The sequence below is a fragment of the Molossus molossus genome, unplaced genomic scaffold, assembly GCF_014108415.1.
Source record: "Molossus molossus isolate mMolMol1 unplaced genomic scaffold, mMolMol1.p scaffold_m16_p_15, whole genome shotgun sequence".
Taxonomy (NCBI): Eukaryota; Metazoa; Chordata; class Mammalia; order Chiroptera; family Molossidae; genus Molossus; species Molossus molossus.
Window position 1 is genome coordinate 29,304,107 of NW_023425350.1, and position 27,457 is coordinate 29,331,563.

The 27,457-nt window shown below is 37.6% G+C and overlaps 1 protein-coding gene across 1 annotated transcript in view; it reads right to left on the reverse strand.

Moving 5' to 3' along the window:
* The window catches only part of THADA (THADA armadillo repeat containing), a 323,998-nt gene that overhangs the window by 259,691 nt on the left and 36,850 nt on the right, over nt 1-27,457 (reverse strand). Inside the window, exons 18-22 of the mRNA XM_036262631.1 lie at nt 24,392-24,527; nt 23,978-24,114; nt 20,371-20,529; nt 18,866-19,023; nt 12,409-12,518 (exon numbers count right to left, since the gene is read on the reverse strand). Of these exons, the coding sequence (XP_036118524.1) occupies nt 12,409-12,518; nt 18,866-19,023; nt 20,371-20,529; nt 23,978-24,114; nt 24,392-24,527 (700 nt within the window). The remainder of the gene's footprint in view (nt 1-12,408; nt 12,519-18,865; nt 19,024-20,370; nt 20,530-23,977; nt 24,115-24,391; nt 24,528-27,457) is intronic.

Below are 27,457 nucleotides of genomic sequence, written 5' to 3' on the forward strand. Positions count from 1 at the left end.
ACTGAGTAAGGCCTAAGCCTCTGCTGATATCATCATTTCCTAAATAATAACTAATCTATCAAGCTGTTATCACTAAAGGCTTTTAGCACAAGAAGGAAGAAAATCCTTTCCCTTTCCCATAAACAGACTTTCTTTCATTTTTTCAGGTTTAAGAGCAACTCCAAATGAAAATTTGTTCAAATTAATGTTATTTGGTTGAGAAAAATAAATATCAATACAAAGCTATTTATATACTACTGATTGCTAATAAACTTTTACCTTACCATGGCCCCTTATTTCTCTGTCCTTGTTTTTCACTTGCTAATCATTAAAATAATTCTAAATTATGCAATACAAAAAAAGAAAAAGAAAAAAGAGTTCATTTTGGGACAAAACTAGAATGTGTCCCTATCCTTGATATAAAGTAAATGATGTGTTTACTCAAGCTGAAGATCATCATCATCACCATCATCATCTGAATGAAAACAGCTATAAACAATACTTCAAAAATAACAAACTCTTAGCCTGGCTATTGCTGTTCAGAGCAACACTCATATAACCTATCAGAGTAAATGATACACAGGCAACCAAGGGGGGAATAGTATTGGTCTGACACACAATGCAAAGACGTAAGAGTTTTCTTCCTTCATAAAGACAAAAACAGAGGAAACTGAAAAACATGTACTTAACTACATTAAAAAAAAAATTAAAAGGAGTGAGACTTTCAGGTAAAGTAGAAGATAATATGATAATTTTAGAATCACCTCCAAACCACTACAATATTAATGTTGTTATGAGGAACTTCATTTTCCTTATTCACCCAAGTCCAAAGTTTTGCAAAGCAAAGCTTTAACTGCTATAACATAAAAACAAGTCAGACTATTTCAACTGGAAGGGGAGGGAGGACAAGCTACACCCTTACACTTGGAGTAGCATACCGTTTAGGGTTAGAAGAGAAAAATTATCCACAGTGTAAAATGAAGTAGGTGTTTCCTTCACAAACTGCAGCCTTTAAATACTCCATGCACTAGCCTAAACTCATCTACTGATGCTACTGAACACTGATCTAAGGTTCCAGGTCCAGGCAGGAAAAGATTTAGGATGAGAATAAAAACAGCTTGGAGAGATATAGTATATTACCTGAGAACAAAAACTTTATCGCCATTTATTTTATACATCTATATAGTTTCTCAATTTCCTATCCTGCCCTTCCCTTTTCTGTGCAATTCCATAACTCATACATATTACTTTATTTGTTGATAATCTTGAAGCTACTTACTAGGGTCCACAAATATTAATGTGTACAATTTCCAAGATACCTTTTATTTTTATATCCATTTGAAGAATCTCAGAAGGAAGAAAAAAAGAGTTCTAGGGAGCACAAAATTCAAATTCCTTATCCTGGCTCACAAACCCCCTACGTATTAGGACACCCTCATTCACCTTCACCTTATACCATTTTGTTTTTTAAATACACCAAGCACTTTTGCAATAGCTGGACCTATTGTTTGGAAAGCTCTTCCCTCAGAAAGCTGCTGCTTCTAGTCCTTCAAGCCTTGGCTTACTTTAGTGTAAGAGGAAAGAAAGACTTTTCCTGACCAGCAAACTTTATCACACAAAAATACATATTGATGTCTGATTGTTTCCTATTATTTTTTTGGTGTCCTTTAAAATATAAACTCCATGATATCAGGAACACACTCTGTCCTATCCACTTCTCTATTCCCAGTACCTAGGATAGGGTCTGGAACCCAATAGGAAACTCAATTACTATCTGTTGAATAAATAAATGACTTACATAACTTACAACTTCGTTAAGTGTGCCATTAAAAAAACAAACAAACAGCCCTGGCCGGTTTTGCTCAGTGGTTAGAGCGTCGGCCTGGGGTCCAGAGAGACCCAGGTTTGGTTCCCCCAAAGGGCACATATCTCAGTTGCAGTTTGTCCCTGGCCCTGGTTGGTTGTGTGGGAGGCGGCCACTCGAAGTGTCCCTTTCACAATGTTTCTCTCTCTCCTCCTCTCTCTCCCTCCCACTCTATCTGAAAACAACAAAAACAAAACAAAAAAAAGGCTGACAAAGAGGGTATAGTAACTGGAAGAGAAAGTATAAACAAAGTGCTTTCCAATGACAAGAGTTGCCACCATTAGAGCCAGCAGGTGATTTAGCTCCTTAGCTTCCTCAAAAAGGTATAAACACATTCATAATGTCTACATACCATGGTCATAGCACTTATAGGAAGATATTTTCTACTGAAAACTCCAAGTCGCCTAGCAAAATCAACTCTCAGCCTGAATGCTACTCCAAGAGATAATTTTCCCCCCAAGATTTAAGAACAAAACCAAGTATAGGATTTAAAACCCAGGATAGGTTCTTGTAAAGTGTTATTTAACTGAGGTGTGTGTATAGTTGTCAACATGGGGTAGAGACTATGTTTCAAATGGTCAGTGTTTCTACATGTTAACAAATACAACATTTAATACAAGGTTATAAACTTTTTCCTTCTTTCTTAAGGATCTTTAGGAGATCTCCTCCAAGCTTGTGGCTTCAATTATTTCCTCTGTATGCCGACTCACAAATAAAAACCTCCAGCCAGTGACCAACTGTCCCTGTCTGCCTGGAAGAGAAGGGTTTCCCAGAATGCTGGATTTCCAGTGTAAGAAAACTAAGGAAATCCCCAGTCACCCTATCTCCTGATCCCGCTCCCAATCTCCTGACTTGTTATTTCCATCTGCCTGCTCTCTCTCTGGGCAGCCTCCCCACACCACCTCATCCTCAACATGTCTCAAGTATATCCTGCTTCCCATGAGGGCTTTCTTCCCTTACCCTGCGTTTTTTGTTGTTGTTAATGGCATTGATTATTCCTCCCATGGCCTGGGATGGACAGCTCAGTAATTAGAATTTTTTCTTTGTCTTTCATTTCTGCCTTGTAAACTACCTAGTTTATTTTTATAATCCCCCAAATTAAAATGCTAGACTGGAAGTTCCTCTAAGAACTATGTTTTACCAACATTTTATCTTCTATAATGTCTACCTATCACAAACTCCTATATAAAAGAGGTGATAATAAACTTCTGCTGAACTGCCCATCTCCAGTGCTAGCTCTGTCACCAACTAGTTGTGTGGCTGTGGACAAATCACTTGATTTCTCAGTGCCTAATAATAAAAATAAAAACTATTGTTAAAATGCTTAGAAATGCAGTGACAGATTGTTACTTGGGTTACTATTACAAACAGAGAAAGCAATGACCCTAACTTCTGTAAGTACTCGAAGCTACAGATGAGAAGGTCCCCAAAACACCTCATCCTGGCCCCACACAAGCCTTAGCCCTTGTTGAGGTCTTCCCTCACATGACTCCCTTAGGTCTGACTGTCCCTAGGTTCACAAAGACTCGAGCCTACCACACCACTCTCTCAATGGCCAAACGGCATTTCTGACACTGCATCTGGTGCTCAGTAGAAGCCGAAGAAATATTTTGTTGAGTTATTAAATAAGGACCAACCAGTGTTGGTGCCAGTTGCTGCATTTGCTGTGCCTTCAGTTAGGCAAATAATTGCAAAACCAGGTGTAAAAAAGGAGGGCTGGAACTTTAAGGCTTCGCAATGGTGAAGTCACTGTGTCTATAAAAACACAATAGCCTAACCTGGAGTTCTGACTAGTCAATGACCCTTCTGTTTACACCTTAGCAAGGAAAGATTATAAGGAAGTGATTTCAAAACTCCGGAGTTGCTGTTTATGATAATGAAGGAACTCAGGGGTAAAAATGGAATCACACAAGGTTCCCAAGAACAATGCAAAAAACTCTAGTTGTTTGTTTTGGTTTCTCATCACACAATCCAGGAGTCAACAAGGAAAAGGGAAGGTTCCTGGGTAGGGCAGCACTTGGTTCTTTGTGCCAGCTCTGTGCACTCACCAGCCGCCGCGGGGAATTCCAATCCTGCTTTTGTCAATGAGTGACTCTCCACTACAAGAGCAGACATCCTCTTTGTCCAAAGGCTCTTTTGTTTTATTTCACTCCCGTGTCAAATTAATACAAAATACACAGTGTCTTCACTCTCTGAATACATCGTAAACACTGTAACTTTCTTACAAGGGATTCAAGGTTCTTCATAAACAACTCTCACTAAATGTTATTAATCAGTTAATCAATTCTAAGGGAAATTTACTAAAAATGTATCCAGCTCCCCTCAATCTTTCACACCCCAAATCCCCAGACTTTCCCAATCAAAAAACTAGAAAGCAGCATTGTATAATGAGCAGAATGCTGAGCTGAAAGTAGCCTCAGAAAGCTGTACCCTTGCCCTTGTCGGTTTGGCTTAGTGCTTAGAGTGTTGGCCCATGGACTGAAAAGTCCAGGGTTCGGTTCTGGTCAAGGGCACATACTGCATTTGCAGTTTGGTCCCAGGCTCTGGTCTGGGTTATGCAGGAAGCAACCAATAGATGTGTCTCTCTTGCATTGATGTCTCTCTCCTCTCCCCGCCCCCCCCCCCCCCCCGACTCTATCTAAAGATAAATGTAAAAATATCTTCAGGTGAGGATTAAAATAAGAAAGGAAGAAAGCTGAATCCTTTACTTTATCAGAGGATATAGCAGACCAGGGGATAAATGGCTCTCCAAGTGTCAAAAGCTGGTAGCTCTAATTTCTATCTTAATATTCTTTCCTCTATACTCCAAGGGTGATGTGGTTAAGGGTGGAAGTTGGGAGGAATCAGACCACTCTGGTTTTCCTGTTTACCACAGTCAAGAAGTAGTAGAGCCCCGGCCGGTTTGGCTCAGCGGTTAGAGCGTCGGCCTGCGGTCCAGAGAGACCTGGGTTCGGTTCCCTCTAAGGGCATGTACCTCGGTTGCAGTTTGTCCCCGGCCCTGGTTGGGTCGTGTGGGTGGCAGACACTCGATGTGTCCCTTTCACGTCGATGCTTCTCTCGCTCTCTCTTTCTCTCCTACTCTATCTGAATAAAATGTGGAAAAATGTCCTCGGGTGAGGATTAAAAAAAAAAAAAAAGAAGTAGAAATTTTTCAAAAGGCTGGGCTGGGGGAAGGGGGAGGCTGACAGAAAAAAGGCAGGGAATTTTGTTGAGTCTCCCCTCCCACTCCTCCCCAACATATTAAGAACGATGGCCTAAGTCCCTACTAAAAGTAACAGGAATGAACAGGCCAGGACATAGCTGGTGTTTAGGCCTTTGTGCTGCCTTGAGCAGATCACTAGAGCAAATTATTGTTCCATAAAAAGATTAGTCCAATGTCTATTCACAAAGCTATCTTGCTCGTAGTGGATAAGTATACCTAAGATAAGCATAAAACCTGCAGACTGAAATCAAATTACATATTCTGTATACCCAACTAATTGGTCATTAGACTATTCTGTGCCAATAAATCAGGTTCCCTGACTACAAAGTGGTTTTCCAATGGCTTCATCCATCCACCTAAGTATGGTAACACAGAGATATTTTTTATTGAGCCCTGATTAGTTATATTACTATTGTTAATTGAGAAATGTTACCTTCATTTCCTAAAACTCATTCGGTATTTTATTTTTCCTAACTTCAAGATTTTTCCAATCTCCAATTATTTCATAAGCTAAATTCTCCACTCCATTCATTCTTTAGTTAAGGATCATGTTTATTATTTAAAAGCCCATGTCTAGCCCTGGCCGGTTTGGCTCAGCGGTTAGAGCGTTGGCCTGTGGTCCGGAGAGATCCGGGTTCGGTTCCCGCTAAGGGCGCGTACCTCGGTTGCAGTTTGTCCCTGGCCCTGGTCGGTTGTGCGGGTGGCAGCCATTCGATGTGTTCCTTTCACATCGATGTTTCTCTCTCTCTCTCTGTTCCTCTCTCTCCCTCCCACTCTACCTGAACAAAAAATGGAAAAATGTCCTCGGGTGAGGATAAAAAAAAGCCCATGTCTACTAGTTCAATGGAAATAAACAGTGACAGATGTGCAGGAAGGATGTGTGCATGTGTAGGCACAATTTAAAGAAAACCCTTACACATGGAGAAAGTTTAAGCCTGAAAAACGATTTGCCCAAATGAGATCCAATGAGAAAGCCACATGTCATCAGAAGCCATCTTACCCTCCCTCACATAAAATATTGTTGAACTTACTGAAGGCTGAAATGTTGGGAAGGGGTGGGAAAAGCGGGGGGTATGCTGAGGCCCTGCTACAGGCAAAGGCAATAATAAGGATGACCAAACCTACACCAAATTACCAATCAGAAGGCCACGGGGGGGGGGGGGGGGGAGCAAAGTATGGTGGACTAAAAGAATGTACCAGATTGGTGGTTCTCTTAATATTTAAAATAACCAGGCCCTGAGATCAAGTAGAAAAAATTAATATTAAAAACTCTGGGAGTTTACTAACAAAGCTGATAGAGATTACTTACTGAAAACAAGACTGCTCTGTTATTGTGTCTAAATGATTCAGTATCACTATGAGAACTTTAAAAAAGAGTATTCAGCTCTGGCCGGTTTGGCTCAGTAGTTAGAGCATCGGCCTGCGGTCCAGTGAGACCCGGGTTTGGTTCCCGCTGAGGGCAAATACCTCAGTTGCAGTTTGTCCCCAGCCCCGGTTGGGTCGTGTGGGTGGCAACCACTCGATGTGTCCCTTTCACGTCGATGTTTCTCTCTCTCTCTTCCTCTCGCTCTCCCTTCCGCTCTATCTGAAATGCAAAAATGTCCTCTGGTGAGGATTAAAAAAAGGAAAAGTATTCAAAGTTCCAGAAAGAAGCTAATATCTGACTCAATTATGGACTGGACTTAGAAATACAAATTCAGAGGTCACAAACCAAAGACACAAAATTTTAGAATGTAAACATTAAGACATCCTAGTTTTCCCCAAGTCCTTTTCATCCACTATAGTATGAAATGAAAATTTTACAGAATTTTCTCTATATAAAGAATTAATATGGCTTCCCAGAGTGACTCATCATTTAGTTTTTCTTTATTTAATTAGTAATATTACAAATAAAATTCACAAGACACTCAGAAATAAAAAGTGTCTTATTTAAACATACTTGCCAAAGGAGATGAGAATATAGGTTTAAACAAGATGGTATTTTCTTTCATTTAGAGTTGAATGACTTTTTCCTCAAATCTCATACATTACATTCTACATTTATTTCTTGCTCAGTTGCATATTCTTTAGAGACTTGGTCTTTCATTCTCCAGTAAGGTAGGGGAAATTATTTTCTCATTATTATATTTCAATTGTTCAGAAGAAGTTTTCTGTTGAATTTATTTGAACTATAGTAGCTATAAATAACTGAGGAAAATTTAAATATATATTTAAATTATTTCTGTCTACCATAATTGTTGATATTGAGTCAGCACTAGCATTTTATGACAAAAACTGCTGTCAGCAGTTCATTTTTTCAAGCCAATAATGTGAAAATGATTATAATTATTGCAATAAATATTTGTAGGTTAAACTACATTTCACATAGCAGAGCAATTCAAATATATGAAGAGTAAGACAATATTAATATTCACAAACCTGCCTTGTAGATTTAGAATTGTAGTCAGTAATTAGTCCCCTTAAAGTTAAGCTTTTAATCTATGGTTAGACAAATGAACACTAGATTCCCCAGCTTAGCACCCCAGTTTAGGATTCTGTTCATTTTCATTGAAAAACCAACTTAAAATGACTAAGGTCATAAGAGAGAATAAACAAGAAAATACAAATTTCATCAGAAACTTGAATTTAGAGTTTTGACTTTAATGCACTTAACCACTCTTATCAAATGCTCAGGCAGGTAATTATGCATAGATGTAGGTAGATAATTATATTTTTAAAAGAGAATATAAATATTTTATCAAATTCTAAATAGAAAGTACCATATAAGAAAATCAGACTCTAGAAAGGTAACTCAATATGTTGTGTGTGTGTGTGTGTGCGCACACACACAAAAAGAATTCCAGAAAAAATAATAGCGTTTCCCAGTCCTATTTATTCTTAGATTACTGTTTAATAGTGAATAGTTAATTAGTCCCATAGTGAACTGTTTTTTGTTGTTATTGTTGTTTTGTTGTTAATCCTCACCCAAGGATATTTTTCCATTGATTTTTAGATAGAGTAGAAGGGAAGGAGAGAAAGAAACATTGACGAGAGAGAGACATATTGATTGGCTGCCACACAACCCTAACTGGGGCCAGGGGTTGGGCCAGGGATCAAACCCGCAACCCTTTGGTCCATGGGACGGTGCACTAACCGCTGAGCCAAACCAGCCAGGGCTATAGTGAACTGTTTAATAGATGGCTTAATAGTAAAGTTAGTTTATATTTGAAGACATTTTGAATAATCCTATTAAAAACCAATTCAAACAATGTGGCTCATGTTTAACTCTTCAGCTATTTATCCATTAATCTCTTTAAGTGCTTCCATCCTTAGCACAGCTGTAGTTCAAGAGGTGGCCAGCAGTTGGCCTTCATTTCACAGGGAAAGCCCAGATTTCTTTTTGCAAATGTTTTAAATGTTGTATGCCTAAATAACTTTTTCATAACTTAAGAGCTTACAAAAAGCTTTCAAAGGAATCCAAACAAAACATATTTCCTTTAAAAAATAAAAAATAAACAAAAGGAAGCCACACATATTGTAAAGATGTTGTCTAAAAAACATTCTGACCTGAAATGTCTCCAAAAGGATCAAGAACCACTTGGTTTGGAAGCAGCAGTTGAGAACTCACAACAGTTGGTTAAAATCCAGTATTGACAGCCAGGAGGAATGACTGCGATACCAGGCACTGGGCCTTGCCTGGTCTCCCCATTCCACTTATTTGGAATGCCATCATCTGTATCAGTCAATCAAACAGTACACTTGCCCAAAAGCCTCTGTGCTTGGTCTTCTGTTCTCTTTTCCTTATTCACTCTCCCCTAAAGATTGCAGTCCTATTAAATATGATGTTTATGGTGACAACTCAAAAATCTACATCACTATTTGTGTTATATCACCCAAACTAATGCCCTATCTCCAAGTTCTGACTTAAATATTTCTACCAGAATATGCCATCATAATCTCACACTCAACACCTACAGATTCGTTTTTATTAAACTCATTCCCTCTTTCAGTTTCCTTGCCTTTGCTAATATCAAACCCATTTTTCTGGTCACCAAGAATTAAAGCATAGGAACAGTTGTAAACTTCCTGGTACCTTCATCATTCACACGCAGTTGGTTCATGTAGCAGACTGCATTTTTCAAAGATGGCCACTACACTATCTCCCTTCCCACATGCATTTCTACAGTATGATCTTGCCACTTTGCCATCAAATCACAGAGTCTCATTCCTCTCCCCTTGAATCTGGACTGGACTTAATTAATATTTGCTTATTACCGAAAGGATGTGACTGAAGCAATGCTGTCAGACTTCTAAGGCTAGGTCAGAACAGACCGTGCAACTTCTGCCTGGTTCTCTTGGAATACTCTCTGGGGGATGTAAGCTGCCCTGTGAGAATTTCAACTACCCTAAGACTGCCATGCTGAGTGCCCACATGTAGTCTCAACTAGGCCCAGTCTTCTGGCTATCCCATCAAGGTGCCATAAACGTGAAGAAAGCTGTCTAGGACCCTCCTGATCAGCGCATTTGCCAACTGAAAGCCACCAAATGAACTCAGTAAATATCCTGAGGAGAAGAATCACTCAATTGAGTACTCCTCAATTCCTGAAATCATTAAACAGAAAATATGTCCATAGCTCTCCTTCTAAGCATTCAATGTGTCACGTGTGGAGTTGGTACCATGTGGGGCTGAATGTCAATGAGACGCCACTCTTTACCTCCAGTCGCAGAGCCACTGCACAGAGGAAGCTCTCACCACCTCCGATCTAGATTGTTAACTGATTCCAGGTTCTCCTCACTAGTCTGTCATTACAATCTATATAACCCAAGACTTCCAACCAAAACACTTTTACACATGAACACCACAACCAACATCAATCTCATAGTGGTTTACATTTGTGGAACGTTTTGCACTGTAAGAGGGTGTTCACAAATATCTATTTCACTTGATCCATACAACAAAAGTCAAAGAGATTTGTCAATAGAGCAAATATTTTTTTATCATTATTGGTTTTTAGAGAGAGAGGAAGGGAAAGAGAGAGAGAGAAACATTGATGTGAGAGCAGAACATCAACTGGCTGCCTCCTGCACATCCCCTACCAAGGATCAAGCCCGCAAGCTGGGTGGGCATGTGCCTTGACCAGGAACTGAACCAGCAACCTTTTGGTGCATGGGACAATGCCCAACCAACTGAGCCACACCAGCCGGGGTACAAATATTCTTAATTATAGAGATGAAGAGATCAGAGGCTATGGATATTAACTCTTGTGCAATCTCACTGCCAATAAATGGAATAAATATAAATAGAACTAAGAGCTTGTGTCATACACTACTGCTGTTTCTCTATTCTATAATGCCTCCCTTCCAGTATCTATCTCAAATAAAAAATATTCAATGGTGCCCTGGCCAGTTTGGCTCAGCGGCTGAGCATCGGCCTGCGGACTAGAGAGTCCCGGGTTCCTGCTAGGGGCATTTACCACAAAAAAAAAAAAAATTCAATGTCTCTCTCCATCCCTTTATAGCAAACCTACTTTCTAGGTACCCATAATTTGGCCTCAATCTATCCAGTTGTATGAGATTGCCTAGTAAACTCCACCAGTACCACCATTACAATAAGGTCGGCTTATTTATTCACCGAACAATATGCCATGCTGATTCTAGCCTCTGAACATTTGCTCACAAAGTTTCCTTTCTCCTCCTATCTCCTTAAACCTTCCTTATCCATTAGCACAAATTCCACCTCTTCCATTCCCTACCAGCCTATCCCTGTTACTTTCTCTCTCTGATATTACTATAGAATTTATAAGTTTCATTCCAACATTTGATAATTATATTGGATTGTTTATCTTGTTCAAATGTGCTGGTCTTGCTTTCTAGGTTGGTAGTCAGCTAATACACACCCGTACATACAGCAATGTTGGATGCTTACAGCCAGCGTCTGTTCCGACCAGTCAGTACTCATGACATACCACTTGTTAAGTATTTTGAAATTTATCCTGCTTATTTTCCAAACTAAACCATAAGCTCTTTGAGAACAGGAACCTTGTCTTATAAAGAAGTAGTATATCCTCCAAACAAAGCACAGTACTAAGCACACAACTAGTGTTCAATATATATTTATTGATTTTAATTAATATATATTGTGTTGTTTTTTTATAAGAAAAAATATTCCTATGTCATGTCTCTACTGGAAAGAAAATGTTGAACTAGTAATAAAATATTTTCAAGATTAGTAGTTTAACATCAGGAACATTTTTTAGTGTATCATTTAAAGATATTCTGTGCAGTCCATAATTGCCAAAATGTTTTATAAATGTTTTACCAGTAGTGTGAAAAAAAAAATGTGTCAAAAATATTCAAGGAGTATCTAATAGCCCAAAATAAAATGTTTGCTGAGGCTACAGGCTGGCAGAACTCTTCTTCATTTCAAAAAGTTTCCAGGCGATGGAAATGTTTTCCTGGAAAATACTACCTTTTATTCAGAGAACACTTGCCATGAACACTCAGTCATTAAGTAATTTAAGGTTTCCTCAGAAGCTCTTTGGAGGAAATCTAATACATGAATGAATGAAATTAGCAGCACTTATCATGCAAAAAAACAAAAAATTTTGGCTAAATATATGAAATCTACCTAAGTAAAGGGGGGGGGGGCAATCTTTTATACTTATGGGTCTATTTACTGTTGTTTTAATTTTTTTCTATAAGATAAAACTACAATAAAAAAAGAAAGAGCCCTGGCCAGTTTGGCTCAGCGGTTAGAGCATCGGCCTGCGGTCCAGAGAGACCCGGGTTCGGTTCCCGGTAAGGGCATGTACCTCGGTTGCAGTTTGTCCCCAGCCCTGGTTGGGTTGTGTGGGTGGCAACCACTTGATGTGTCCCTTTCACGTCGATGTTTCTTTCTCTCTCTCTCTCTCTCTCTCTCCCTCCCACTCTATCTGAACAAAATATCAAAAAATGTCCTCGGGTGAGGATAAAAAAAAAAAAAATTGGAAAAAAAAAAAAAAGAAACACTACATCCTCAATATTTCTCTGTCTGTAATATACAGAAATCCCCTCAAAAAACTGGAGGGCTTATTTTATTCCATATGCCAAATAATTTGCAAACAGACAAAATAGTCATCTCATTCAAAGAAAATAAATGGTAACTTCAAAGCTATTTTTGGCAAATCACCTTTCAATGAGAGAGCAATTCGGTGTGGTCATTCCACTCAGTTGTCTGCAGTAAATCATACAATGAAACCTAAGAAAACAATTTCTTCCAAGAGCTTGAAGCCAACTAAGTCGTATTCTTTTAAATATCAAAAGCTACAACTACATTCTACTTCAAGCACATGGTTGGTACCTCTAGTCTTTTTGAAATGTACACAAAAGGACTGTTTTGCTTTACCTGTTTAGTATTTCAGTGAGTTTCACAAAGCCAGTGTAAGCCAGTTCAAACGCTCCTCTGTGCCTGGACTGTAAAAGGTGTTGTTTAAAATGCTCTCCTATTTCTTTTACCTTTAAAACAAAATAAAAAAAAACAAATAAACGTTCAACTTATGCTTACATTTACAGGTGTTTCATGTCAGTAATATCATTTAGAATGCAAACCTGGATAGATGTCCAACCATAGCATTTATTATGTGACAGGTAGTATTTTAAGCATTTTTATATAATTTAATCTTCATAATAATCCATGAAATACCTCTATTTTACAACAGGGAAAATGAGGCCCAGAAAGGCCACGTAACTTATTCAAGGTCACACAGCAAGGAAGTATAGAACCCATAAACCTAGGCAGTCTGGCTCCAGAATTGGCAATCTTGAACTGCTACATTAGAACTCCCTCTCTATGCCAGCCTCACAAAGTCACAGTGTTCTTTGTTAGCACATGGCATTCAACATCAACAGCAAATCAAAAAAGGTGACAATCCCCACACACCTATTGTGGTTAAAATATACATAATAAAATTTACCATTTTAATCATCTTTAAGGGTATAGCTCAGTGGCATTCAATATATTCACACTGTTGTGTAACCATCACTACCATCCATCTACAGAATATTTTCATCATTCCAAAATGAAACTCCAACCCATTAAACAACTCCCAATAAACACCTGTTAGAGATATACAAATGTATGCACTTAGAATCAGAACCATGAAATTTTCCGAAATGCTACTCAGTAGCTTTCCTGTATGTTGCTCTTCTGCATGCAAGGTTAGACAAATAACAAACATGGCAATTTATTTTAAAGAAGACATGACCAACAATTAGTTGTTGATGAGGTTTTTTTTTTACAAAGTTAACTGTTAAATTTGTTGGGTTGACTGTACTTTTATACCATTGAGATTTGGTAACTATCAGCTTCAGAAAATCCAGATTTTAAATGAAACCTAGAACCAAAGCCATAATTAGCTATCTCTTGATCCAGGCCTCCCCAGCAGAACAAATTATAATGAAAAGACAAGGTGATCCAAGATGGCTCAGATATGCTTACCTAGAAACACCTTCTACCTCATCACAGTGACTAGATTAGTGTTCTGAACACATTAGAGATGATAAATGTATAAGAAGCAGTTAAACATGTGACTATAGCAAGTGTCTCAGTTTCCTCACTATACACTGGGGATAATAGTACTTGCCTCATAGGTTGTGTATTAAAATGAGTTAATAAATATAATTTCTCAGAACAAGCCCATAACCTGTATTCCAGTTTAGTTCAGAATGAGCTCTGTGTGAGTTACCAAATAGAGGAAAAATAAAGACATACTCTATAATCAAACTATATCTGATTACAGAGACAATGAGTGATACATTTAGAAAAATAAGAATCAGATATAACACCAACAAAAAATGAGAAAAGCAGCATATAATAGAAGTTTTTAATGTCCCAAAGAGTAACATGTCATGTTCTTCAGCTAAAGTTTTCAGGTAAAGATCTTTGATATTCCTAATTCTTACTATTATTTATTAAAGGCCACATACTATTAGTTGTTAAAAGCAGCAGTTAGAGTAAGTCTTATCTTTTTATCTTCAATATGGTAATTTCAGAGTATATTTTGAACAGAATTGTCAAGCCTTAAATCTGAATTTAACCACCAAGATAGATCTGAAGCTCAATAATCCTAAAATACATACACCAGAGAAACACCAGTTAGCTAACTAGTTATGACCATCATTTCTATTGTTAGAGAAATAAAAGATTTCTAAGAAGGTGTTTAATGCCATAGAAAATAAAAACATGAAGTCATAGAGAAGGGAGTCTAAATAACTTCCTTAATTTTTCTTCAAAATATTATAGATACCAAAACATACTTCAGGGAAACATAAATGTTACTGGCAAAGTGCTTCTCTGTGGAATTAACAAGGGTTCACAATCTCATTCTTTTTTTTGTCGTTAATCCTCACCCAAGGATATTTTTCCATTGATTTTTAGATAGAAGGGGGTGGGCAGGGAGAGAAACATCAATGTGGAAGAGACATATTAACTGGATGCCTCCTACACGAGCCCCGATTCGGACCAGGGATTGAACCTGCAATCCAGGTAATGTGCCCCTGTCTGGGACTCAAGCCCGTGACCCTTTGGTGCAACGCTCTAACAACGCAGACACACCAACCAGGGCTAAACTTTAAAGTTTGACCTTAAGGCATAGTTAATTCACATAACTTTGGGAATATCAATAGAAGTTTCAACTTCACTTTGGTTAAATGGTACAGTTTATAAAAAGTTTACACTATACAATAAGATAATTAATGTTTTAAATGGTACATTCTCTATTACAGTGATTTGTTACTAACATCTGGGATTTCTTCAGTGCCTAAACATTGTTCTCTTACACAGTAACAACAAAGATAATGGTTTTCTGTTATTCAAACATGTTCTTACTAGCATGTTTATTCTTTGCTTTCTAGCAAATTCTTAACCAGGTGCCATTTTAACTGTTGTCCTTTAGGCTGACTTTCTGTCTTGTATCTCCTACTATATTTCTAAGCCCTATGAGGTCAGAGAACCACGTCTTATATTTCTTTATGTTCTCACAATACCCTTGCAGTAAGACAGTCAGTAAGTAGGTGACTAAATTATGTGCTTAACTTCATTTCATAGCTTAAAAGTGGTAACCTGCATTCAGTACAATTCAATGAATACTTGGTTCACCATTTCTTAAAAATAAATCTTGGCAAAGAAAATACAAAGGCAATTTCTTAAGACTTATGAATGCTAATTAACACACTTCCCATTCTGTAGTCCATTACAGAAAATCTAAAACACTAACAAAAGACCTGTAGAATGTATAAACCCAGTTAGCCATGCAAACTATGAAAATTACAATAGAATCTAAAGTAGGAGTTTTAAAAATACCTCATTTCTAATAGTTCATAGTTACTTCTATTCATGTGATTTCTGTGACAATCATTACTATGAAGGGGAAAGCACCCTGAAAATCTACCTGAAAGCTTCTTTTTTTGGAATATTAGGGAAAACATAAATATATATGAATTGATACTCCAGGTAGAGAAAGTTGTTTTAAAAAAAAAAACAGTAGGAACTGGGTATCTGATATCCCATGGAAAGAGGACCAACAAAATGTATCAAGCAAAAGCTCTACATCAGCAAAACATCCAGCCTGAAACCTAGACACACACCAGTCAGAAAGTTGTGAGATAAGGTGGCACGTACCACTCACTCTTTAAGGGTCTCGACTTACATCCCTCAAAGCTGGTTTTATCTCTGCCTCTTGTACAGGGACATTATGAAAGAACCTTTCATTATGTGATTACCTCGCAGGAGGAAAGTCAGACTGCTCTGAATGAACACATTTTCCTCATGGTGAAGCTGTGGAGGACATACTGCTTCACAAGTGATTTAGGGGAATGAATCATTTGCTAAAAAGTTCAGTAGGCAAGTTGTCTGACTGTCCTGTTGCTTGCAAAAATTTGGTTGGGTATGGGAAGTGGGCAAAATTAAATTTAAAGAAAAATTAACTGAGCAGGTCAGAACAAAGACAGCACTGTGCCATGTCAGAACACAGGCTGGAAAGGAGAAGAATTGGGTTCCTGTCCCAGAGCTGCCACAAACCAGCTTTGTGATCGTGGGCAAACCAGGTAACATCCAAGGGCTTCAGTTTCCCCTTGTACAGAGAGTTGGATAATATCATCTCTGTGAACCTTCCAGCTCTAATAATTTGTGAATACAGCACTGAATACTCAGAATTATAAACGAGTGCCTGTTCTCATACAGCAACAAAAATCTCCAAATTGTAATCTCACTACGCTGGCCCATCATAAACTACACTCATGTATGTGGTTTTTAAGTGTCACTCTAACAAAGCGCCATATGGATGGGCTTAAAGGAACTGGACTATAAAAGAAATTCTCTGTCAACTACATTCAAGATATCAAATTACAATAGAATTACACTAGTTTTTCCAGAGTGAAGAGTGAGTGGAGAATAAAAGAAGCATAAGCTGAACATCTGTATTTTAGGATGTAGGGAACAGCATCCAACATCCACTGAGAGAAAAGCAGATCACAGTTATTACTGGCCTCGGGAATAAGAAGTCTAAACTGTACATTCTCCCCCAGAAAGGGTAGCATTCTGACTACAAGTCGCTTCACTGCCTCCGCTCTGAAGGTCTGTTATGGTCACCCTCACCTTGCATTCTAAGACTTTTGCATTCTTAGTTTTGGCACTAGCTACACAGAAGATGTAGTGTTGCCAGGGCAACTAGGCCCTTGGAAGGAAGGTGGACCTTAGGCATGGCCTAGCCACTCCAATGTCAATTACATTCTTCTCTGTTATTTATATTTTTTAACTCTTAAGCATGTTAAGAACATGAGAATATTTTTAATTTAAAGGAATTTCATAGAGCAAAATTTATGTTTAAAAGCAGGACTCCTCTAGTAATAAGAATTACATTAATTTCTTGATGACTTTGGGTTTTCATTGACTAAACAATCCTAAACTGAGGCATTTCTTTAAAGTCAGCATGGTCAAGAATAAAGTTTTCCATAGAAGCCAGGGTTTCAATGTCAGAACAGTGCTATCATATATACTCTAGATCATTCAAATGTTAATTTCTTCTCAAACCTATAATGTGAGGTTACCCTATGAACAGCGACATAGGAAAATGACTAAATCTCATTAGACTGGAAACTAGTACTTTACAGAAAAACAGAATGCTATTTTTTTTTTTAAATCCTCACCCAAGGATATTTTTCCATTTATCTTTAGATAGAATGGGGGAGGGGGGCAGAGAGAGAGAAACATCGATGTGAGAACATCAATTGGTTGCCTCCCAAACGACCCTGACCAGGGCCAGGGACTGAACCACAACCAAGGTACGTGCCCTTGACTGGAATTGAACCCTAGACTCTTTCATCCTCGGGCCAATGCTCTAACTGCTGAGCCAAACTGGCCAGGGCAGGATGCTATTTTTTATTCAAGAAAACAGTAATTAGACAATTTCTTTGGTTTATAAGACCCTCTCTCTTTGGTATTGTTGCTGTTGTTCTTTTATATACATCTCTTTTATTTCATATTAACTCCCAATATTAACATGGTTATCCCACATAAATTAAATTCCTAAGATTTGGGTGCTATACAAAAGATGTCAAAGCAAAATAATTTTCATAGGAAGCTTTCAGGTCTTTCTCAGTTACAGTAAAAGCAAAATATGTTTCTCTTACTTTTTTTTTTTAAACACTATCCAACAAACCCAAAAAACTAGATGTTTTAACTTGTCCTTGAAAAGCTGAGAAGTCAAGGGACTCAAGTATATGTTTATTGCTTAGTAAGGTGGTGAACACCAGTGAAGTAATCATTAATCATAGCTGGATTCCTCAGCGAAGATGTTGCCATTGGCACTATAGCCAGTCACCAGCAATGACTGCAAGTACCTCTAAGACACTAACACCTATTTGATTTGGAAGAGAATAAGGAACATAATGATGCTGGCAGTGTACTGCTCCCTCTGCCATTACCCACCTCAGGGCCTTGCAACATCACAAGCCCAGCTGCTTACCAGATGCAAGCTATAAGCCTAAGAGAGTGTGAGAATAAAAATATTAGCATTATTTCCATGGAACCAGTCACATGGTTATTATAGAAATAATCAGCATTAGCATACTACAATGTTTGTTTTATTCTTAAATGTTGTAACACCCTAAGGGAAAAATGATCTTTATTTGAAAAAGGTTAAAAATGAAAGTACATGTAATATATCTTTGCTGGAAAATGGTGGGAAGTGGATTTGTTGAAACCACATGGAGAGGAAGAGGGAATCAATTAAAAAACAGAAATCTAATAAATCTAAACTATTTCCAAGTGAAATGCTTATGGTAAGCTAATTTCTTGTAAACACTCTGCTCAAGTCACTTGAACAGTCCCAGATGGTGAACTAACTTCAAGGTCTTAAAATAAAAGTCAGCCAACAAACCAAAGTGACTACAACTTTATTATCAAGGTAGTGGGAGACAAGAGATCCATAATCAACCAATATATCACCTTTTTTTTCTTTGCAAAATTTAAGAGGTTTACAAATTCATTTAAATTTAAAATTTAAATTCATGTGTTAATTAAAATCAAAATGATAATACTGAAGTTAAAAGTAAGGTAAAATCTACAGTTATTTATATAACTTTGAAAAATAGAAATGTTTCTAAAAGTGCCATAGTTTTGAAATGTATTGCAAGGTCTAATTCTTAAACTACCATAAACTTTCTTCAGTTGACATCTGTATAATTTTATTCAAGAAATATTCAAAATTCTTCTTCTTTTTTTTTATTAGTTGAGTTATAGATCAAAGTTTGTGATCTGTACTTTGGCCAGAAATCATACCAGGTGAAATAAACATCTATCCTACCTGCTCCACTGTCAATAACCCATCAGGAGATTCTGGCACAGGCTGCATGGGCAGAAGCTGGCACAGTGTGCCTAAAAGTAAAGCAACTTCCTTCATACTTCTCCAACAGCATACCAGCACCATCTGAGCAGTTACATCACATGTTTTTCCTTCTTTACCTTAAAAAAATAAAAAATCTATTGCAACACTTGATTGTTCACATCCCAGGTTTCTCAGAACAACCTTATTCATGATTTCCCTAAGAATAATCTGCTTAAACAAACCAATTTGTTATAAATTATATTTACTCAGGAGAAAATAATTAACATTTGTTGAGCATGTCCTATGAATAGAAATCATGCTAAGAGTTTAATATACCATTTTCAAAATAAAATACAATATTGTTTCAAAACTTAAGTCTAACTTGGAAATTAATGAAATAAACTCTCAGTCATCTAAAAATATGACTATGACAATTATTGTTTATTATTTATTTTGGTGAGGGTGGCTGATATATCAGTAAAAGAGTAGGATAGGACTATTTAAAGGAAAATACAAATTTGCTTTCAAAAATATATATATTTCAATTCCATGGCAAATAAGCTGTAATTATCCTTACTCTCTTTTTCTAGTTTTAGAAATATTTTAGTATGGACATTAAAAAAAAAAAATCCAAGACAAATTATTAAATTTAAAAGGTAAGCAAACAAAACAATATTCACAACATAATCCCATTTGTGTTTTTAAAAGCTCACTAAACTAAAAGGATAAATGTACATACATATAAATACTTAGAACACGTCTAAAAGGATATACACTCAAAGGGAAGAAGTGGGATTAGGGAGATGAAGGAGGACATTAATTTGTGTTTAAATCATATTTACCTCTGTATTGTTTTGAAATAAATATAATAAGCATATATTTGTTATTTTTGGGTAATTAAGAAAGAAAGAGAAATTTTTATGAGACAATATCCCCATCTAGTGGAGAATGCAGAATGGGTAATAAATCACTAAGATATTGCTTCTGATGACTTTTTGCAGCATTATAGAAAATTATAAAATAAGTAATGAGAAAATAATCAATAACAACTCGAATTCTGGAGGCTTGGTACAACAGAGCAGTTCACATTTTATTGAGTAATAAGGTCTGTTTCCTTTAAAAGGCTGCTTGACTAGGACTCATGGCAGACAACAACGAACCACACTGGGAGAAGCCGACTGCTGCCCAAACCCAAGTCCACTGTGCATCACTGCTCTTACATCACCTGGCTGTCAAGACAAGTTTTAGCACTCAAAGGCTTTTTGTTGTAGCCCTTATATACTGCACTAAGGCACACCATTTTCTGGTAAAAGTTTTATAAACTCATTCCCCAAATAAATCATTTATAAGCTCAGAAAAGACTTCATTTTCTAAAAATGTTCTATTCGTATCTGCAGCCTCTGATTTATTATATAGAAAGGGTATTTTGTACTTTTTCTTTGAAACTTAAACACTGATTACAATACTGATTTTACATACAATACCTTTGATTTCTGCAGAAGTGTCAATATTTGGTACACTGGCATTCAAGTCCTCCAAATCAAAGCTATCATGTTCTTTCAATATTTTGGCTTGATTGAAATAGTCATTAGTATCTCGTGGCTGAATCTCATTCAGAATCATCTGTAAGCGGCTTGCTGACTCTACAGGAGAGAAATGGCAGTACATAAAACTCCAGTTCCTCATCACATGCCAATTTTCCTTGGTGGTATTTGCCCTAAAAAAATTTTGTAATTTTCATTATTTGATAATCAGCTCTATTAGAAGAAACTCACAGGATGAATTGTGTAAAAATTAATTATATATATAAGATCTTAATGATTGAATATACTTTTAAAATATGGCAAATATATTAAATAGGTTGAAGCAAGGACAAAAAAACACAACTGAAACTGTCCATAGGACAAAGGCTGCCATTCCATTCATACTGCTTTTCTTAGTATTGTGTAAGAATCTCAATATGGTACTCAATCATGCAAAAGAAGAGCAATAAACTTTTATAAATTTTTTAAAGAGGTTGTTTCCCTATCTACAACATAAGTTATCAAGGTTTAAAGGTAAAAGTTTAAATGACATAAAAGAAAACCCACCACCAAAAAAAAACAATCTTTATTAGCCCAGGAATATCATAATGACTCCATATTGGACTTTAAATGCATTATATAACATACTGCTTTCTAAGTAGATTAACAGTCCTAGTATTATATTAAACTTCATTTTTATTCCCTAAGCACCCACTGGATCAAGAAATGTAAGCTCCATGAATGAAAAACTTTGTCTGTTTACTGCTGAGTGGCCAGTGCCTGGAACAGAAATTGGCTCAAGGCAGAGGTTCAGTAACATGAACTGAAGGAATGAATGGATGACTAGGTAATAAAGAGCTAGCCAGGCTGAGTTTTAAAGAAAATAAAAATAGGTAATCATCAGAAACCAATGAACAAATCAAAGAACAGGTACTTACTGTATACCTATTATATACACTTATATTTTAGGTATGAGAAATAACAAGACCCAAAATGCTATAATGATGATTCGACCAACATCTGATGTTCTTTTGTGGTTTCCATGAGATTTTTCCAAAAACAAACAAATTTTGACAGCCATTGAAAAAGTAACATTGTCCCAAAAGAAACCATAAAAAGACTAAGAAAAAAAAGAGGGACAATCAGAGTAAAAATTTAAGAACCCTGCCATTCATTTTTATGGCTTTCTGGGGAGACATTTTTCAAGGAATTCAGACTGCATAGCAGATAACATGTGGGAAAAGAAAGACAGGAAAAATAGAGAAAACTAGAGGAAAAAAGAAAGGCACATTTAAGAAAAGATCAGTGTGCTATGGATAAGTTTTTGAGATCGACAGATATCTTTACATGTTAATAACCATAGCCCTAGCTGGTTTGGTTCAGTGGTTAGAGCATCAGCCTACGGTCAAGGGCACATATCTGGGATGCAGGTTCAATCCCCAGCCCCGGTCAGGGTCATGCAGGAGGCAACCAATCGATGTGTCTCTCTCCCACAGATGTTTTTTTCTCTCTCTCTCCCTCTCCCTCCCTTCCATTCTACCTAAAAAATTAATGGAAAAATACCCTCAGGTGAGAATGAAAAAAAAAAGTTAATAATCATAATTTTAGCATGCACTGTAGGCCCTACTCATAATAGGTGACAAATACTCAAGATTTCTCATCCAGAATATACAGGGTGGGGCAAAAGTAGATTTACAATTGTGAGTACATAGAACACAAGGGTTTATTCTTATATTATTTATTAATTATTGTATTATTTTCCATATAAATAACTGTAAACTTACTTTTGCCCCACCCCGTACTGGTACTTGCCGGATCCAAATATTAGTTGTAAGATTGGGTATTCTTTATTTCTATGTACTAAGTAGAAAAACTAAGGCATCAAATTTTGGTATTTAGACTATCAGCCAAAGTAAATAAATAACTATCTTAGTATCATGAACCATCACCAATTCTGCAACTCATTTTTAGTAAAGAACAAACTCTAACATTTTCTATGCAAACACATACCTCCAGGTTGTTTAAACTATCAGTCCAAGGTATTGCCTTGTATGATAGTGTGTTTATGATATAGCCAGTGTGTTTTTAATACAAGGCTCTCATTTGCATTCCAGAACGCATTCAAACTTTATTTCAAGACCAAATGTAAATTTACTTCATCATTTTCTAGGTGTCAACAGCCAATCCCTTCTGGCTCTTTGTAAGATAGGTATATTACTATATATCACCTAGGGCATCCCAGCCACTGAGTTTAGTTCCCATCCTTTCGGGAATTGTTCATTCATTGATCTATTCATTATAACAAATATTTATTGTGTACCTATTTCTTCCAGGCACTGTGCTAAGCACCGGGGGGGGGGGGGGGATAGAACAAGATCCCTGTTAAACTTTAACAACTCCATGAAGAAGCACTCTACGGGAAGTGGAAAGTGGTAAGAGACAGGCTGGCAAAGCAGCAGGAACCAAACTATTACACTAAAGTATTTTAAATAAGGGGGATAGGGTGGGGCAGAGAACAAGGATCAAATAAAGATTATGTGTAACATGATGAATTATATGATTAGAAAAAATTACTTTCAGTGTAGCTATAAGGAGATAAGATTAGGTATAGGGAAACCAGTTAAGAGGTCTCTGGAGTAGTACAAAGAAGAGAAGATAAAAGCCTGGCTTACGTAAGAGGATGCAGATAAAAAGAAGAGATCTGAGAGATATTTAAGGGTAACACTGAAAGAACATAGAGACAGGCTAAATATAAGGAACACAAGATGTCAAGCAGCCCTAGGCTTCGACTTGCATGAACAAACCTCTGGTAGGGCCATTTGCAAAGACACAGGGATTGAGAGGGAAAACACAGATGAAATTTCTGCCCTGGCCGGTTTGGCTCAGCGGTTAGAGCGTCGGCCTGCGGTACAGAGAGACCCGGGTTCGGTTCCCGCTAAGGGCACGTACTTCGGTTGCAGTTTGTCCCCGGCCCTGGTTGGTCATGCGGGTGGCAACCACTCGATGTGTCCCTTCACATTGATGTTTCTCTCTCTCTCTCTTCCTCTCTCTCCCTCCTGCTCTGTCTGAACAAAAAATGCAAAAATGTCCTCGGGTGAGGATTAAAAAAAAAAAAAGAAAAAAAAAAAAAAAAAGAAAGTTCTATCAATTGGGGGCATTTTGAGTATCTCCTCCTACATTTATTTTTAATTAAACGGTCTTTGCCCATTTCAGATTCCTAGTAAGTTGCCCTCTCTGACTGAACCCCATCCATTGCCAACTGTCTGATTTATAATGCCCACTCTCTCACTCCCAGCAATCACCTGGTAGGCTGTGTTCTGAAACGACAATATTAGAAAACCCAACTTACCCCAGAGGAGGAACTGCCTAACTCATTACCTGGTTACTTATTTATTCATTTACTTCGGTTATTTTGTAATATTTAAAATATTATTAAAAACACAGAAATATCACTAATAATAATAACTTTTCTCCCCTATTTAGCACGTATAACTCTCCAGAGATGACTAGGGGAAAAGTTTAAAAGGGAAGAAACATATATGAAGTCGAGCTTTCTTCAACGGCTGACCTGAATCAGTGTCCATCGGGATGAGGCCTTCGGGGGAAGAGCTCTGAATGACGGGAGCCACCACGGCAGAGAGCCTGTAGGACGCCAAAAGGAGCTTCTCCACCACAGGTCTCCATTCGCTCGCCAACCGCAGGCTGCTGCAACAGGGACGTTAGGGAAATTGCTACTGAAGCAAAAATCAAATTTTGTAACTAGAAACTAATAGATAAAAGGAGGTGAAAGAATCTGGGTTTCAAAACTGTAATCTATAAAATATTTAAGAATAAAAATGTGTATATATGTACATTTCTAACCTAATTTTTAATTACCTGTGAGGTCATACATTCCTTTCCCAGGACACATTCCAATAAGAGTTTAAAGCCCAGAAATGAGTGTTCAGGAGAGAACTCACGTAGAGTAAGTGGACACACTTACTTCAGAGGTAACTGCTGCAAAGCCCTTGTTATACAGTGAACTCGCCCATACATTGGAAATGATGCTGCTGCCTGAAGCAGAGAATTTTCAGCCTGAGATATTTCTTCCTCAAGATTTTCCAACAAGCATTTGATAACTAGAAAAACCAAACAAACAAAAAAACACACAAAGTAATGCAAGTTTAAAAACACACTTATATATTTGTGAACAGCAAAACAGTTCCCATGAAAATACCCAATCTTTATACTAGAGGTTTTGAATTTTAAAAAAGATCTTTCAAGGTTATCCAGCCTGTTATCCATTTCCAGCTACAGAAGAGGTGAGTGTCTTTTCCTAACTTCCTGGATCCATTTACAGCATTCACTCTTAATCAGCCTCCTAGAATCCTCTGTCTGGGGTATTAGACCCTAGGCCCATCCATGTGCCATGTGTAGTTTGGACAGACTTTTTAAAAAAAATAACAGCTTTGTGGTGTCATATAAATATAATTTATACACTTAAAGTATACAAGTCAGTGGGTTTTAGTATATACACAGACATGTATAACCATCACCACAATCAATTTTAGAACATTTTTATCCTCCCCATCAAAAAACCCTCACCCATTGCCAGTCACTCCACTCCCTGTACCTCTTACCTTCCCCACTGATCTATTTTCTGTCTCTATAGATTTGCCTATTCTGGACATATATAAATGGAATCATAAAGTATGTGGCTTCTTTCACTTAGCATAATGTTTTCAAAGTTCATCCATGTTGTAGCATGTACCAAGATTTCATTCTTTCTTACAAATGAATAATAAACAGTCCATTGTATGGATATACCACATTTTGTTTATCTAGTAATCAATTCATAAACATGTGAGTTGTTCCCACTTTTTTAAAAAATATTTTTTCCTTATTGATTTTAGAGAGAGAAGAAAGAGGAGAGAAACATGAATGAGAGAAAACATTGGTTGGCCACCTCCTACATGCCCCCCACTGGGGATTTGGCCCACAACCTGGGCATGTGTTCTGACCAGAAATCGAACCAGCGACCTCTTTGTGCATGGGTCAGTGCTCAACCAGTGAGCCACACCTGTGGGTGGGGCTATTTCCACTTTTGAGCTATTATGAATAGTGCTGTTATGAACATTCATGGACAAGTTTTAGCTTGGACAGTTTTCTTTTTTTTTTTCTTTTTTTTTTATCCTCACCCAAGGACATTTTCCCATTTTTTTGTTCAGGTAGAGTGAGAGGGAGAGAGAGGAACAGAGAGAGAGAGAGAAACATCGATGTGCAAGGAACACATGGAGTGGCTGCCACCCGCACGACCGACCAGGGCCGGGGACAAACTGCAACCGAGGTACGTGCCCTTAGCGGGAACCGAACCCGGGTCTCTCAGGACCGCAGGTCGACGCTCTAACCGCTGAGCCAAACCGGCCAGGGCAGCTTGGACAGTTTTCATTTCTCTTAAGTATATGCCCATTATGAACTGATAGTTTGTATCCCCCCACCCACACAAAATTCACGTTGAAGCCCTAACCCCCAATGTGGTGATATTTGGAGATGGGGACTTGAGGAAGTAATTAGATTCCAATGAGGTCATGAGGGAGGGGCCCTCCCTGACAGGATCAGTGTCCTTATAAAAAGAGGAAGGCCAGAGCTTGCTCTCTCTACTTCATGTGAGCACAAAGCAAAGAAGCCTTCTGTCTGCAAGCCAGGAAGAAGGTCCCCACCAGGAATAAAAGCTGCCAACACCTTAATCTTGAACTTGCCAGCCTCCAAAATTGGAAAAAATAAATGTCTATTGTTTAAGCTATCCAGACTATGTATCTTGTTATAGCAGCAGGTTTGACTAAGACAATGCCAAAAAGTGGAACTGTGGAGTCAATGGTAACTCTATATTTAATCTTTTGAGGGATTGCCAGACTGTTTTCCATTTTACATTCCCACCAAGAGTTATGAGGGATCCACTTACTCCATATCCCCATCAACACTTGCTACTATCTTTTTTTATTTTTATTATAGTCATCCCATGAGGTGTAAAGTGCTTCCTCATTGTGATTTTGATTTGCTTTTCTCTAATGGCTAATGATGTTGAGCATCTTTTCATGTACTTATTGTTCATATTTGTCTTTTTTCCCTATTCAGATTCTTTGTCCATTTTTAAATTTGGTTATATCCTTTTATTAGTGAGCTATATTAGCTCTTTATATATTCTGGATACAAATCCCTTATCAGATAGAGGATCTGGCAAATATTTTTCTCTTTCTGAACACTTGCTTTTCACTCTCTCTTTTTTTTTTTTTTCTTAAGAGAGAATGGAAGGGAGTGGAAGAAGAGAGAGAGAAACACCGATACGAGAGTGAAACATCGATCAGTTGCCTCCCACATGTGCCCTGACCAGGGATCCAACCCACAACCTGGGTATGTGTTCTAACCGAAAATCAAACCCGAGACCTTTCAGTGTACAGGACAATGCTCCAACCAACAGAACCATACTGGCCAGGGCTCTTTTCACTTTCTTGATGGTGTCCTTGACACAACAAAATTTTGAATAAAGTCCAATTTATCTAATTTTTTTTTGTTTGTTTATGTTTTGGGTATCATATCTAACAAATTACTAACACACTCAAGATCACAAAAATTTACACTCATGTTTTCTTCTAAGAGTTTTACCTTTTAGTGCTTACATTTAAGTCTCTGATCCATTTTTTTAATCCTCACCTGAGGACATTTTTGCATTTATCTTCAGATAGAGTGCAAAGGAGAGAGGAAGAGAGAGAGAGAAACATCGACGTGAGAGAGACAAACACATCAACTGCCACCTACACGACCCCAACTGAGCCCGGGGACAAACTACAACCAAGGTATGTGCCCTGAGCGGGAAACAAACCCTGGCCTCTCTTGTCCATGGGCCAACATTTCAACCGCTGAGCCCAGGCAGGGCTCTGATCCATTTTTAAGCTAATTTTTGTATATGGTTTGAGGTAGAAGGTCCAATTTCATTCCTTTACATGAGGATATTTAGTTATCCCAACACAGCAGATGTCTCCCCTCGTCACTCAGAAGGAGAGGATTATAT